At 38.5% G+C, this 14,058-nt stretch overlaps 1 protein-coding gene across 1 annotated transcript; it reads left to right on the top strand.

The window, feature by feature from the left end:
- Positions 1-266: 266 nt before the first annotated feature.
- On the top strand, positions 267-11,055 carry pde9ab (phosphodiesterase 9ab). The gene is made up of 19 exons (XM_072693834.1): positions 267-335; positions 1,373-1,443; positions 1,539-1,616; positions 1,715-1,755; positions 2,216-2,270; positions 2,368-2,438; positions 2,528-2,615; positions 2,803-2,884; positions 2,979-3,053; positions 4,677-4,763; positions 4,866-4,970; positions 6,115-6,197; positions 6,310-6,466; positions 6,548-6,661; positions 6,838-6,942; positions 7,872-8,000; positions 8,138-8,233; positions 9,574-9,656; positions 10,998-11,055. Exons 1-18 carry the CDS (start codon positions 267-269, stop codon positions 9,622-9,624), a joined length of 1,557 nt encoding a protein of 518 aa, XP_072549935.1. The 3' UTR covers positions 9,625-9,656; positions 10,998-11,055.
- The last annotated feature ends 3,003 nt before the right edge of the window (positions 11,056-14,058 follow it).

Raw genomic sequence — 14,058 nt, forward strand, 5'->3', positions numbered from 1 at the left:
AAGTTTGCGTCTTCCTAACCTTTGCACAAGTATAATTACTGTTTAGTAGCTTAACTTAACGTATTGGGAAAAAGAAATGGATGTGGCATGTGCAGAAGTAATGGCACATTAAATATGTTTTACAGCTTTTCTTTTAGTTTTCTAAAATAATTGGTAAATAGTTAATTTTTCATTTTATTTTCTTAAATTATAGATTTTTTTCATTTTTGTCACCTTTTTAGGCCTTTACCTGTATCAGGTGCTATACGATCCAGACAAAGGTCATAATGGGCTCCAGCTCCTCATCCTATGCCCCTAAAACCGTCTACCTGGACGTAGACGGGAAAGTTCAGAGGGTGAGTCTCTTTAAAGAACCGGATTTTATAACTACAATTGAATCTGCTATGACCATCTGTCCTCACTGATAGTGGTGGTCTAATGTCTCTGTATAAATGTTTCACTATCCATAAAATATTTATAATCAAATGTTCTCCAATGTGTTACCAAGCAGGCTTAGAATGGAGGTCCTGTCTGAGAACAAGTTTGATTACATTACATGCTGTGTGTGTTAATAGGCACAATGCAGCATCAGCTTTCTTCATGCTGGCACTTATGTGGTTTGCTGGTGTTAAAAATACTGCGAGGATCATTGTGAGTCGCAGGTGTCTGTGACATTTACAAGTAGCCGCGTCACCTGCAGAGAGCGACTTGATTACTCCCAGATCCTGTAGGCTCTCAGTGGGCCTTCTTTACAAGTGTACAGTGATTTATTTTAACAGAGAAACAGATTATTCATCTGCAGCTTTTCTTGAGGTTAGTAGTGCTCTATAATCGATATAGTTATTTTATTTGGTTTTCAGAAGGAAAGCGAGCTGTATCTGGCACTAACTTTCCTTTTTAATATTATTTTTATCTCCAATAATTCCTTTTTTTCTGAAAGAAAAAACTTCTTACAGTGTATACTTTTGTATTTTTTAAAGTCTTTTACTTCATTTTCATCTCTCATATCCTAAACGTGGGTTTATCAACTTCTTATTCTTAATTCCACATGATATTCTTAAGTATTTACAGGTTTTCTCATATTTGGGTTTGGGTTTTTTGTTTTGTTGGCTGCATCAATACAATTCTACATTTTATCAAGTGTTGTTATTATTATTATTATTATTATTATTATTATTATTCTCAAGTTATTTTCATGTTAATTTCCCAGCTAAACTAAAGACACTGTTAAATGTGTTTCCCTACCCATTAATGGATATATACAGTGTGTTCAAGGAAATGTGGATCCAAAGTAATTCAATAAAATGTAATAACGATTAAATCATTAAACAGCAAAGATAAAGCATTTTAAGCAGACGATTTCTGCATATCTGCGGTCTTTGGTTGTTTGCAGGTGATTTTCAGTCGGCACTGCAGTCCGTGTGACATCAGAGAGCTCCTCTGCACATCATCCAACATCGCCAGGTCAACAGTCTTTCTAACCAACAGTTACATAACCCACTTATCCTGCATCTGATTTCCATGAACTCATTCTAAATGCTCATGTTTGCCCTGTGCAGAAACACAGCTATACTGTTGGTGGACACAGAAGGAGCGCTGATATCCATCGATCCCACCATGCCTACAAACTCTCCCAAGTAATGCTTTATTCATCAAGTGTTTAGACTTAAGTTTAGAATAATCAGTGAAACTGGCTTGAAGTAACTCAAACTAAATATTTCATTTCTGTTCACAGTAACCTGTATAAAGTAGTAACCCATTCCAGTCAAGGAGGAGGTGAAGAAAACTCTTTATTCTGCTAACTTTACTACTACTGTTGAACTCAGTGCTGTGCTCTGTTCTGTTAATGCCATCTGTTAAAAGAAAAGTTCAACAGTTTGTCTAGAGTTTTGCTCCACAGCTATTAATCTAATGTAGTTAACAACTAACGGAAGTCTGTTTTCCCAAATCCAACCTTCAATAAAACTATTCTATGAGTTCAGCCTGGGAGCTCCAGGCCAAAATATATTATATATTTTATATTTATATAATCATATTTTTTTATAGTTAAACATTTAAATATAAAGCGTGAGATTTTTGTCAAATTATTGTTATTATGTATGAAGAAGGACACTTTACATACACCATTTCTGCATGTTTCACTTATGATTGCATTTCACAAAATGTTCAGTGTGATTTTTATATTTCTGATTGATTCAGAGAGCTCTTAACCATATCAACAACCCCTCCCTTTCAGAGAAAGAAGACATGTTCCAGAATGTTCTCTCACAAGTAGCTGAGCAGTTCAGTCGGTAAGCCTTCTGATCACTGATCATGTTGGGGCTTCATTGTTTCTGATGCATTTCTCATAGAGTTTGTTAGTTTGACATGGGGACCTCTCTGTTTCAGCGCTTTCCGGATAAACGAGCTGAAGATAGAGGTCACCAATAGACTGGCCATGCTGGAGAAGAGAGTCGAATGTGAGCTTTTCCCTTTTTAACCATGCAGAAAGCAGTTTTCTTTATATAAAACACTGAATGAATGAGCGGACTTCCTGTGCCTTTTGCAGTGGAGGGGCTGAAAGTAGTGGAGATTGAGAAGTGCAAAAATGATCTGAAGAAACTGAGAGATGAGATGACCTCTAGAGGGGGAGCAAGGTAAGAGCAGAGATCTCCATTTTTCACTTTTTGACAAGCTGTAATTTTAATCTGTCAAAGATTTCATAATGAGTGGATCAATACAAATGGTTAAGAATTAGTTGACTGAAGAAAAAAAAAGATATTGAAAAGCTTTATGACTGTATATTTTTGAACCATTTTATATTATATTAAATATTTCTGCCAGGGTGAACTGCAACTGCAAATACAATTTCACAGACGATGGAAAGAAGCTCTCACCAAGACGTGATGTCCCAAGTTATCCAAAGGTAATAACACAAGTATTTCCTCCAATATTTCCTTAGTGTCCTTCAGTGACAATGAAATGGAAACTTTATGCATTATTTTCATTTGTCTATGCAGTACACACTATCCCAGGAGACGATAGAGGCTCTCAAGAAGCCCACCTTTGATGTCTGGCACTGGGAACACAATGAGGTTAGCTACATTGCATGTACACTTCAATTTGAGATTCTTCTCAAAATTAAGATAAGATAATCCTTTATTAGTCCCACAGTTGGGAAATTCTCAGTGTCACAGCAGCAAAAGGAGAGCAAGACACTTAGATGCAAAAACATAGATAAATCACCACTATATACACAATATTAATAATAGAAGTAAAAAGACAATAACAATATTATTTACAGATTATTTACAGAAAATTTATTATTTTGGAGGGGGGGCAGTGCTGGTTGTGGAGTCTGACGGCAGCAGGAAGGAAGGACCTGCGATACCGCTCCTTCATACACTTGTATATTCCTCATGTTTTTTGAGGTTCCTCAAAAAACATAAATGGCTCCTCCACAGTTTTAAATTGAAGAACCCCTAAAAGTTCCTAAAGAAATGCCTACTTTTAACATTGTATGTCAATGGACGTCATTTTGGGGTTTTTTTCCATAATAAAGAGTTCACAGCCAAAACGATTAGAAATCGAATCAAGCCAAAAGACCAGTTCTATGAATGAAAGAATACAGACTACTAATTAGAAATGTTGCTCTCTGTCATTTGGCATAAAGCAATAGTTCAGTAAAAACTATAAGTTTGCTTGTTTAGGCTATTTACTTAGAAGCTAATAGTCGCTAAATCGGCACAAACCTTCTTTAAACTATGAGTTGAGTTGTTAGGTTTTGTCAGATTTCTTTATGTACTTTATGTGACATAAAGCAGAAGCTTCTATAACTCATTTGCCACACTCATACAAAAAAGGTGCCAAAAAAGCTTTGGAGCAGTGCCATAGCAGACCTATTTAAGTTTCCCTGAAGAGCCTTGTTAGGAAAAGAGATTCATGAGTGTGAAGAACCTTGTAAAGTCTCTGTACTAACAAGAATTTTTACTTTAGTGGGATACAAGAAAATACTCAAGCACTTGTACTGTGTTAGTGTACTTACATTACTGAAGTACTTAAATTCTATACTCATACTAAATTACTAAATTTACCTTTAGACCTTCGAAAGTACTTGTTACAAATCTCGAAGACCACTTTCACTTTTTGAGGGTATTTACATGTAGATTTTTTACTTTTAGGAAGGAAGAACCACTCAATCACCATTTGTGCTGCACACATAGGAATTCATCCTCTGCATTTAACCCATCCATGCAGTGAACACACACATACACACACAAGGGAACAGTAAGCCCACGTGCCTAGAGCAGTGGCCAGCCCCAGCTGTGGTGCCTGGGGAGCAGTTGGGGGTTAGTTGTCTTGCTCAAGGGAAATTCAGTTGGGTCCTGTCAGGTCAGGGGATTAACCTGTCAACCTTTCTGTCACAAGTCTGCCTCTCTAACCTTCAGGCCACGGCTACCCAAAGTATCATTTTTGATACAGTGTCCATACTTTTACTTTAGTCATTTCCCTGAAGCTTCTTTTATTAAGTAACTCACAAAACATAGGTCTCTAAACAATCCCCATCTGAAACCAGTAGTAGATCTTCAGGGTTTGTTTGGCACCTTTCTGACTACATCACACAAACAACAAAGCCAACCAATCTTGAGGACAGTATTTGGGGTGATGGGGAAACTGTATAAATGAGATTTTTCATCATTTTGTCATTCTGCTTATAGATGTTAAGCTGTCTAGAGTACATGTACCACGATCTTGGGCTGGTGAAGGAGTTCAACATGAACCCCATTACACTGAAAAGATGGCTGGTAAGACTTAAAGCAGTTCTTGCACTTTCTGCATGAAATTCACAACCTCTGACCAGCAACACAAGGCAAAGGCTGATGCATACTAGTGGTGATTAATTGCAGTTGGCGATTCAGGAGAATTACCGGGACAACCCATTCCATAACTTCCGCCACTGCTTCTGCGTGAGCCAGATGATGTATGGAATGATCCACCTGTGCAATCTCCAGGTATTTTATATTTGTGTGTGTGGGAGTGTGTGCCAGTTTCCCTGGGACCTACGACTTACACTGAATTCTTTCCTGATTGTTCAACTCCATATTTGAACTCTTCGCAGTCTAGAGTTGCTGCTGTCTTTTTGCTTTATACTTGAATGTAGTGTAACTACATCATTATTCAAAAGTTTTTTGTGGACATCCACAAATGTAAAGCATTAAACAAGGCTGCACACACCACAATAATGTTTCTTAAATTTTAAATCATAATAAAATATCTCCTCCTCTACTTACAAACACAAAATATTAACATTTAGATTCCGTATGTCTCCACATGATAAACCTTGTTGGCTTTGAGATCTGCATGCTAAGTTAAATCCACATCAGGGATCACCAGGGCTGGTTTTCATCCCAACCAAGCAGATGCACCTCATATTAATATTAACAGTCAGAAACCACTCTTCATTTGTTTAGTTTTCAGTTAAATGGCCTAGTCCAGTTAAATGATGCAAACGCAGGAGTTTTCAGGAGACATTTCTAAAAGGGACTAGATATTAGGAAAAGATAGAAATTCATAAACACTTGCATAAAGAACGTAGAGAACGCAGAAGGAAAATAAGTGAAAAAATTGGGGCTCTTAAAAGCCATGCAAGACATGATAGATCACCAAGACAGTGCCCATCATATAAACAGCACTTCATCAAGCTCCACTCAGATCTGAAAATGTCCACAGGTGAGAAGACTGTGAGAAGACTTGTTCTAAATGGTATAAGAACTTACTGGTACTTAATGTAGTATTTAATGGTTTAACTGGGAGTTGGAAAGAATGCAAAGCTGATTTAGGGGCTTATACCAAGAAAAGGATGAGCTGCTATGATTGAGCTGAGACTGGTTCTCAGAACAGTGAATTGACTGCCCCAGAATCCAGACTTCAATGTAATAAATGTGTTTGGGGTGGATAACTAGTGAGAAGTAAAAAAAAAAGCAGCAGCAACTAAAACTGAACTTTCTGAGCTGTGGACTCTTTTTGAAGACGGAGACCAGCGGACTAAATAAGAACAACCAGGTGCTTCTGCTTGGGTGGAATGACACCTGTAGCCACACCATCCAGGTCCTTTGTAGAAAGGATTGATGATCTGCTCCATTTTCGTTTCTTCAGGAGAAGCTGACTATGACAGACATGTGCATTCTGATGACTGCAGCAGTGTGCCATGATCTGGACCATCCAGGATATAACAACACGTACGTCTCTAGCTCCACACAAACACCTTAAAAGCAATCTGCGTTTCTCTGGTGAATATCTACCAGCATTAGCAGATCTTACCCTCCTACTTTGTTTCCTTTCTGTGATCAGGTATCAGATTAATGCTCGGACGGAGCTGGCCGTGCGCTACAACGACATTTCCCCCTTGGAGAACCACCACTGTGCCGTAGCCTTTCAAATCCTCTCTATGCCTGAATGCAACATCTTTGCTAACATTGAGCCGGAGTCCTTCAAACAGATCCGACAGGTAATGTAGCTCTCTGTAGCTGCCTTTCTTTAGTATTTTAAAGGCCCTTACAAATGAATAATGTGCTTGTGTTTGCTACAGGCAATCATTACTCTCATTCTCGCCACTGACATGGCCAGACATGGAGAGATACTAGACTCCTTCAGGCAGAAGGTGGACAACTTTGACTTCACCAATGAGGAGCATGTCAAATGTGTATGTGTTCCCAAGTGCTAATATCTACTGTTTGAACGAATTCTCCATATTGAACTACCTCCAGTCAGTCAGTAGCCACCTATTAGCAAACCGCTTTCAATCCATTTGTAATGGCATTACCACTTTCTGCCTCTTTTAAATGTCTGTGTTCAACATGTGGCCCAATGTCGGTGCAGCTGAAGATGGTATTGATCAAGTGCTGCGACATCTCCAATGAGGTCAGGCCCACAGAGGTGGCAGAGCCATGGGTGGACTGTCTGCTGGAGGAGTATTTCATGCAGGTAATGGGCCACTCTACAATGCTTAAGATAAAAACAAGCTTAACATGTCTGCATCGTTCATTGTTCTGCTTCGACTCAGTGGATTACAGTGGTGGAAATAAAACAGTTGCACTTACTATCTAAATCACCAGGGGCCATGTGTCTTCTGAGTGTTATATGTAATGTTGAAGATGATAAAACAGAGGCACAAGTTGACACAAGGCATTTTGGGTCCATGGATTCATGATGTTGGGTTAATTCAGTAGAAATCGAGATTCATCAGACTAGGCTACATGATTTTCCCACTTTTCAACTGTGTAGTTTAGTGTACCATTCTGACGAAACTCTAGAGACTGTTGTGCTGAAAATGCCAGGAGATCAGCAGTTCTGGAAATACTCAAGCCAGCCCATCTGCCACCAACAGTCATGACACAGATTCTCCTCATTGTGATGGTAGATGTGAACAGCAAATGTGTTGTTTAAGCACTAGCATAGAAGAACCACTTTTGGTTCCCATAAAGAACCATGTTTGTAAAAGAGACTCTGTGTGAGTGTGAAGGCTTAAGAAACCTTCATTTGATTTTTTTTTTTTACCAATGTAAAGGTTCTTAGTAGCACCTTTATTTTTAACAGTATATTTCTATGATTATATGTATTGCACTGCTGCAACATAATTGTCTCATTAAAGAATCGCATAAATGAGCTGTTCCTAATAAACTGCTCGGCAAATGGTAAATGTATGAGTTGGGTCATTGTAAAAACCCAAAGTAAATTACTTAACCAGCCACACATGTGCTCTGTCAAATTTTTACTCAGCACTGGGTTGCCAAATAACCCAGACTGGGTTGTTTTCAACCTATCGTTTTTTAAATAGTGCTTCACATCAGTGCTTCACTGCGAGTCCCTGTTTCACGTATAAGCATTTGTTGGTGTGTTTCACTGATTGACAGAGTGACAGAGAGAAGTCAGAAGGTCTTCCTGTCGCCCCCTTCATGGACCGGGACAAAGTAACAAAGCCAACAGCACAAATTGGCTTCATCAAGTTCGTCCTCATCCCCATGTTTGAGACAGTCATGAAGGTATCTTCTGCTGTGGTAGAAAATTGCTGAATGTAGACAAAAAATGAACCCCATATTTTATAATGAAGACTTTTAGCCGTGAACCTAATACTGGGCTTTTTTTTAACCATGTAAAACGTGATTGTGTGTGTTTACAGCTCTTCCCTCAGATTGAGGAGATCATGGTGCAGCCGTTGAGAGATTCCCGGGATCACTATGAAGAACTGAAGCAGATAGATGATGCCATGTCAGAGGTGTCAACATATCTTCACTCCAACTTACAGAAACTTAAGCAATAGAACACAAGAGGCGGTGTGTTCAGTGTGTTCAGTCACATGACCACCTTTTTCTTGCTGCAACTGTCTTCTGCTGTGTCTCAGTGGGAGAGCAATGGAGCATGAATATTTTCTTAATATGTTCAAAAAATGTAATAACATACATTGATGAACTGATTTCCAGAGCCCATGTCCAGGTTCATTTATAACATACGTATGGGCTTATTAACCGTGAACAGTCAATTCATCTTTGACTAATCATTTCCCAACCTCTCTTCATCCATTAGAATCAAACAGCCTGATTCTGTCTAGCCGAAACACTCCTTATAATGTCAGTGAAAATGGGCCGGGCTAAACGTGGGAATGTGGGAATGTGTTGGTTTTCAGGACATCACAGAAAAATTTATTTAAAATGAGCTGTTTTTGCAGCTTAGTTTCCACATATGGACTGTATGGACTAAAGATTGGATGGCATATAATAGAAAAACACATTTGGCTACCCATGATATGGGCCCTTTATTGTTTTATTAGCACAAATATGAACATACTGCTGTTTGTTATCAATAAAAAAATAATTATTGCACGAATCTTCATGCTACACTCACCTATGGTTTTGAACTGCTATGGATACAGATAATGTTCTCAGACCTCCGGCAGAACCGTGAAAGCATTGCAATTGGGCTGCTGATGCCTGTTCTTTGTCAATGGATGGCAAGTGATACAGATATAGTGATAGAGATATAAGTAAGAAAAGTAAGCTGTACGTAAACAGGAGATAATTTGAGATATTTAATATGAATCAAATAAAGCTAGTGTCGTTAGCGTACTTTGCTAAAGTCACTACTGCCAAACACTGAAGTCTCTCAGAGTTCTGTCAGTTAGCTCATATAGAAATGTAGTAAACCCTTCATTTTTGTGTTTCTAATGGCTGTTGTCAAGTCAAACTGTACAGCACATAGAGCACATTTGATTCTCCTGAAGCACTTCTTCAAGACGTAGTTCCAGCAGCTCGAAGTAAAGCCATCATTGCTGTTGTGTGGCAACTGTTGGTCAGGTTAATTATACGGGCAATTTACGCTACATTGGTCATTTCACTGCCTAAGTATGTCCAGTCTGGGAAAAACACAGCATAATCTGGGGCAGTGAGGGGTTGTGCTTTGTCCAAGGGAACAACCAGGTGTACCCAGTCAGGCCTGGGGTACTGGCCACCCCATAACAACACGTCTAGAATGCTAGAAAGTTAGCTAGAATAAACCAGGGTTTATCTCAGATTCAGCACTGATTAAGCAGCACTAGCTAACTTTATACTTTGTCTTCAGGCCCAGAAGAAGAAAACGGAGAGCATGTCATTAGGAGGAAAAAAGAAATAGACTTGGCCTCCTTCTTCCATGGTACCGAAAAAGTAAGTGTCAATATTAGACAAGACCTCGTAGGCATTGCGAAACTAAAGCATTAACTGGTTCGAACTGACATGCATTTACCTTTGGTACACTAAAAGCTGGATGTCAGAAATGGATAAAGTTGGGCATGTGTTGATTACATGTGTTTTGTCTTGTTTGGATATGTGTAACCTATTTCTGTCCTGTCGATTCTTGACCTGTATGACCTGCACTTCTGACCTCTGCACTGAGATATTGAACATTCTCCTGTCAGTAACCAGACACATTCAGGGCACTGACTGCCCTGCTAAGATACTTTCAAAGGGGACATTTCTTTAGTCAGCATAATTCAGTGGTTGAGAGAGTGGTTGAACAGAACCATTTGCAGTTGTTGGGTGTGAACTGTAGAAGCGGTAGAGAACCTTAATTATTCTTTTTTGTTTACAACAACCTGCATGCAAAACTATGCCATAAATGCAATGAAAAAATGGTTATGCCAAAACTCTTCATCTCAAAGCCATGTCTCAGATACATTCTCAGTCAAACATTACAGCTTACCTCATAGGTGGGGTTAATAATTGAAGGATTAGTTGTGACAGTTACTAAAAAGTCTGCTTAATGAGTGCAAACATGATTTATACAGTACAGTGAGTTGACAGATGTTTGAAGCAGACAAGCTTTCCAGACTAAATACATTTAAATAGTATGCCTGACCACATAGTAGAAGAGCTCATATCAGCACAGTAAAACTAATATATAATATTATAATATTAAACATTGCGTCTGTGGTACATTTCTGATGGATCTGTAATTAAAAGCTTGCAAAATAAAAAGAAGTTTTTTGAATGTGTGTGTTGGTAAATGTTGTTTATATGGGAAGATTAACCCTATCGTGCAGAGGCTGTAGTCCAGCCTGACATCTCAAAACACCAAATATGAACCAAATATGTTCCACTCAATAAAATCACTCACTGCATAAAATATCCATGTTTGTCTTGTCTTACCCCAGGTCAGTTAGTGGTCCCTTCTACCTACTGAAGCTCACAAAACACTAGAACAGTGTAATGAAGGTTTTGCTTTTCATTTGAACACATCTTCCAAAAAGTGAATCTCCTGGTCACTTTGCCTTTGATTCCACTAAAGACCATTTCATTTACATTTACATGTAAGGCATTTAGCAGGACTTCTAATCCAGAATGACCTATCCAGCAGCTTACTCTGACCTTTCCTTGCTTTCTAGACTTGGTGTGTATCAGTTTTATTATGTTGTGCTGAGTTATCCCAACATTCACTGTTCTCAACTCATGACTTCTGAACTTTCAACCCCACTGTCATGTGACGTTAACCCTTGTCTTGTTCTCCAGGAGGTTCAGGCTCTAACTGAAATGCCGTGGCCAGGAGGTGAAGCCTGGCATTGTTCTGGCTTCCCACGTGCTGTTTTTTCTGAAGCTGAGTGGAGCTTCTCCAGCCCACGTCTCAGAAGATATCGAGAGCACTTCAGAGAGGCCGCTCCTGCCACGTCAAATAGATGTAGTAAGATTGAAGACGTGTACGAGAAGACTCAAGATGGCTGTGAATGCTCAGATTACAATATGTCCTTTCAGAAGCTACAGACAAATTTGGCATGTGCAGTAACTGTGAGAAAGCACACACTGAGATTGAATTCTGTCTTGTTCATTAACACTGTTTGAAGTGTTTCTGTTCTAAAAAGCAGTGGGATATGGGAAATGATATGTCAATAAAAAAGAAAAAAGTGAATTTTGAGGAAACCAAATATAGTTTATCAATTTACTTTAGGTTGTGAGTGTGGCCCTCTTTGGCCCTCTTGTATCTGACTAATATTTACACAGGAAAAATTGAATTTTCAACTTTGTTTATGTATTAGTTTGTTCATGTATGAGAAAAAATAGGAAACAAAAAATCTAAATCTAAAATCTAGATCTAAAAATAGCTACAAAAAATAAATAATAAAAAGAAATAACCAACCAAACAATTAACACAATGCATAAAATGTAATCCAACATTTTAAACTGAATATTTTTGACTGCAGGGCAAAGCATCAATAATGTTTTTGTCTGATTAGCATATTTAGCCCTGCCCATTTTCCCAGTTTGATTACACTTTAGCTTGTATGTTTTACAAATTGGACAAAATTCTAAAAATAGATTTAAAACAACAAAAGATTGGACTTTTGTTTGTTCTGGGTGTCCTGCCATTAAAATAAGAAAAAAGCATTTAGCAATGGTGAACACCTCATTTATTGTGATAAATTCCACCACATTTATGCTATTCTCAATTACAAACAGATAAATGTTTACCTAGTGTAGAATCGAATCTAGATCTCGAAGCAGCTTCCAAAGAGCAAGACATGCAGTTTAAAGGTGTGCTCCATTAACAGAGGTCAGCAGCATTTTAAAGGGTTTTGTAAAGTGTGGCAACACACTGTACCGAAGCATTTCATTTCCTTCTTTCTTTGTTTGTTCATTTATTTAGTAATGTGTTCATTACAACATAATGTAAAAGATAAGCTTTAAATGCTTCATTTCATTGTTTTTTCTCTTGTTTTAACAGTGATTGGTTCAATAAAAAACAAACAATTTCCAGAACCTTTAGAGCTGGAATTCATTGTCAAGTATGCAGCATTATTTTACAACACCACTATATATGTATATTTTGTTGAAATCAGTGGCACTTCCTGTAGGGTTCCGTACAATGCTGTATTTTGGAATGACTGGTCTGGAAAAAACATACATTGTTTTTCTATTGGTAAATGTCCTGCAGCTGTAAACTGAACATAGGCAGAATACTTTACTCTGTGTCAGAGCTCATGTGTCTGAAGCACACGTCAGAAACGTATGTTTAAGGCCGCAGGTGTTTCCTGAGTGCTTTTCTTCTTCTTCAGGTGACTTCGACACGTGCACTGTTCTTTCTCCTGCTACATGAACCTGTTTTTGATGGCTGACCTGTGTTTTAAGAGTGTTTTATTGCTAAAGGCCAGCAGGGGGATCCACTTCACTTTTTCAACACTCATTCTCCTTGACTTGGGACAATTGTTGTAATTCTGTGACCAGCATCAGACATTCAGCCAAGCACCTGCATACCTCACTAACCCCTCACTGCGTTCATGTGCAGACTCTGCAAATCCTCTAGAGAGAGGTTCTGCTTCTAAACTCACTGTTTGTTAGACAGTCAAGCTTGGTACTCCTTTTGAAGAAACATCTAAAACCCCTCAAACATTTAACTGATATTCTACCCTGTTTTTTTTATTTATCTTCCTTTCATTGTCTATTTTCATTTTTTACATATTTTTACTCTTATTTTTTTGACTTGTTCCTTCTATTATATATCATGAACTTTATTTGTAAAGCTGCTACCTCTGTGAAAAGTGCACTACCAATAAAGTGTGTTGTTGTCATTGCTACTCAGTGAAATGACTCCCATAGAAAGAAAATGTGTAAGGTAATGTGCACGTATCTGTCATTGCAGTATTATGTACAGAGAAATGTGTCCTCTGCATTTACCCCTCTGTGGTAGTGAACACACTAGGGGCAGTGAGTACACACACACCCAGAGCGGTGGGCAGCCAACTCCAGCACCCGGGGAGCAGAGAGGGTAAAGTAAAGTAAGGTAAGGTAAAGTAAGACTTTTATCAGTGCTGGAAGAATAGAATAAATGAAGACAAAATATTAAATTAGGAACTGAGTGTTAATGACTAAAATATAACAATAACCTCTATCATTTGGAAATACTCAGGAAATACAAGCCTAACACACAATTGTGCTCACATACACAATACAACAGCCACTTCCCACCTTTGAAATTTTGTTGCAAGGTATCTTTCTGGTAAATTAGCACTTCCCAAAGTGTCACCCACAACCCATAGTTGCCCCATAGAGACATTTGATTTAGCTTAACAGTCTAAAAGTTCCTCTAACCCACCCCACCCCAACCTCAACCAATGAGAGAATAAAACATATCAATAGGTCTCATCTTTTTTATTACTGCTTTTTTATACTTAGTATTTCCTTATTAAATATTTTAACAACAATAATGAGTGAAGTGTTATATAAGTGTGCTAGATGGCCTCACTCTCTCCTTGGGTGGGTAGGATGGACCTCCCTCTCCCCTCACCACTCAGCATGATGCTAGTCAGAGTGGGTGCCTGTTAGCTAATGTAACAAAACAAGCAGGCATGTTGAGCTGTCCAGTGATGTTGAGCCAGCAGCAGGTTGAAAAGATGAGTTTGGCTGAATTCATGTGTCTTAGAAGAAGCATGTGCTAGCTTTTACCTTCCCAGCGTTGGTAGAATCATGTGATAGGCTAGTATAGAGTACTAGGCAATGGATTGGAGGTTGACCGTGCCAGAATTTGGGGGAATTTTAGTTTAAGCACCTCCAGCGTAAAGCCTAAAGGGATTTGTTGCAA

The sequence above is a fragment of the Salminus brasiliensis genome, chromosome 1 (assembly GCF_030463535.1).
Source record: "Salminus brasiliensis chromosome 1, fSalBra1.hap2, whole genome shotgun sequence".
NCBI classification, from domain to species: Eukaryota; Metazoa; Chordata; class Actinopteri; order Characiformes; family Bryconidae; genus Salminus; species Salminus brasiliensis.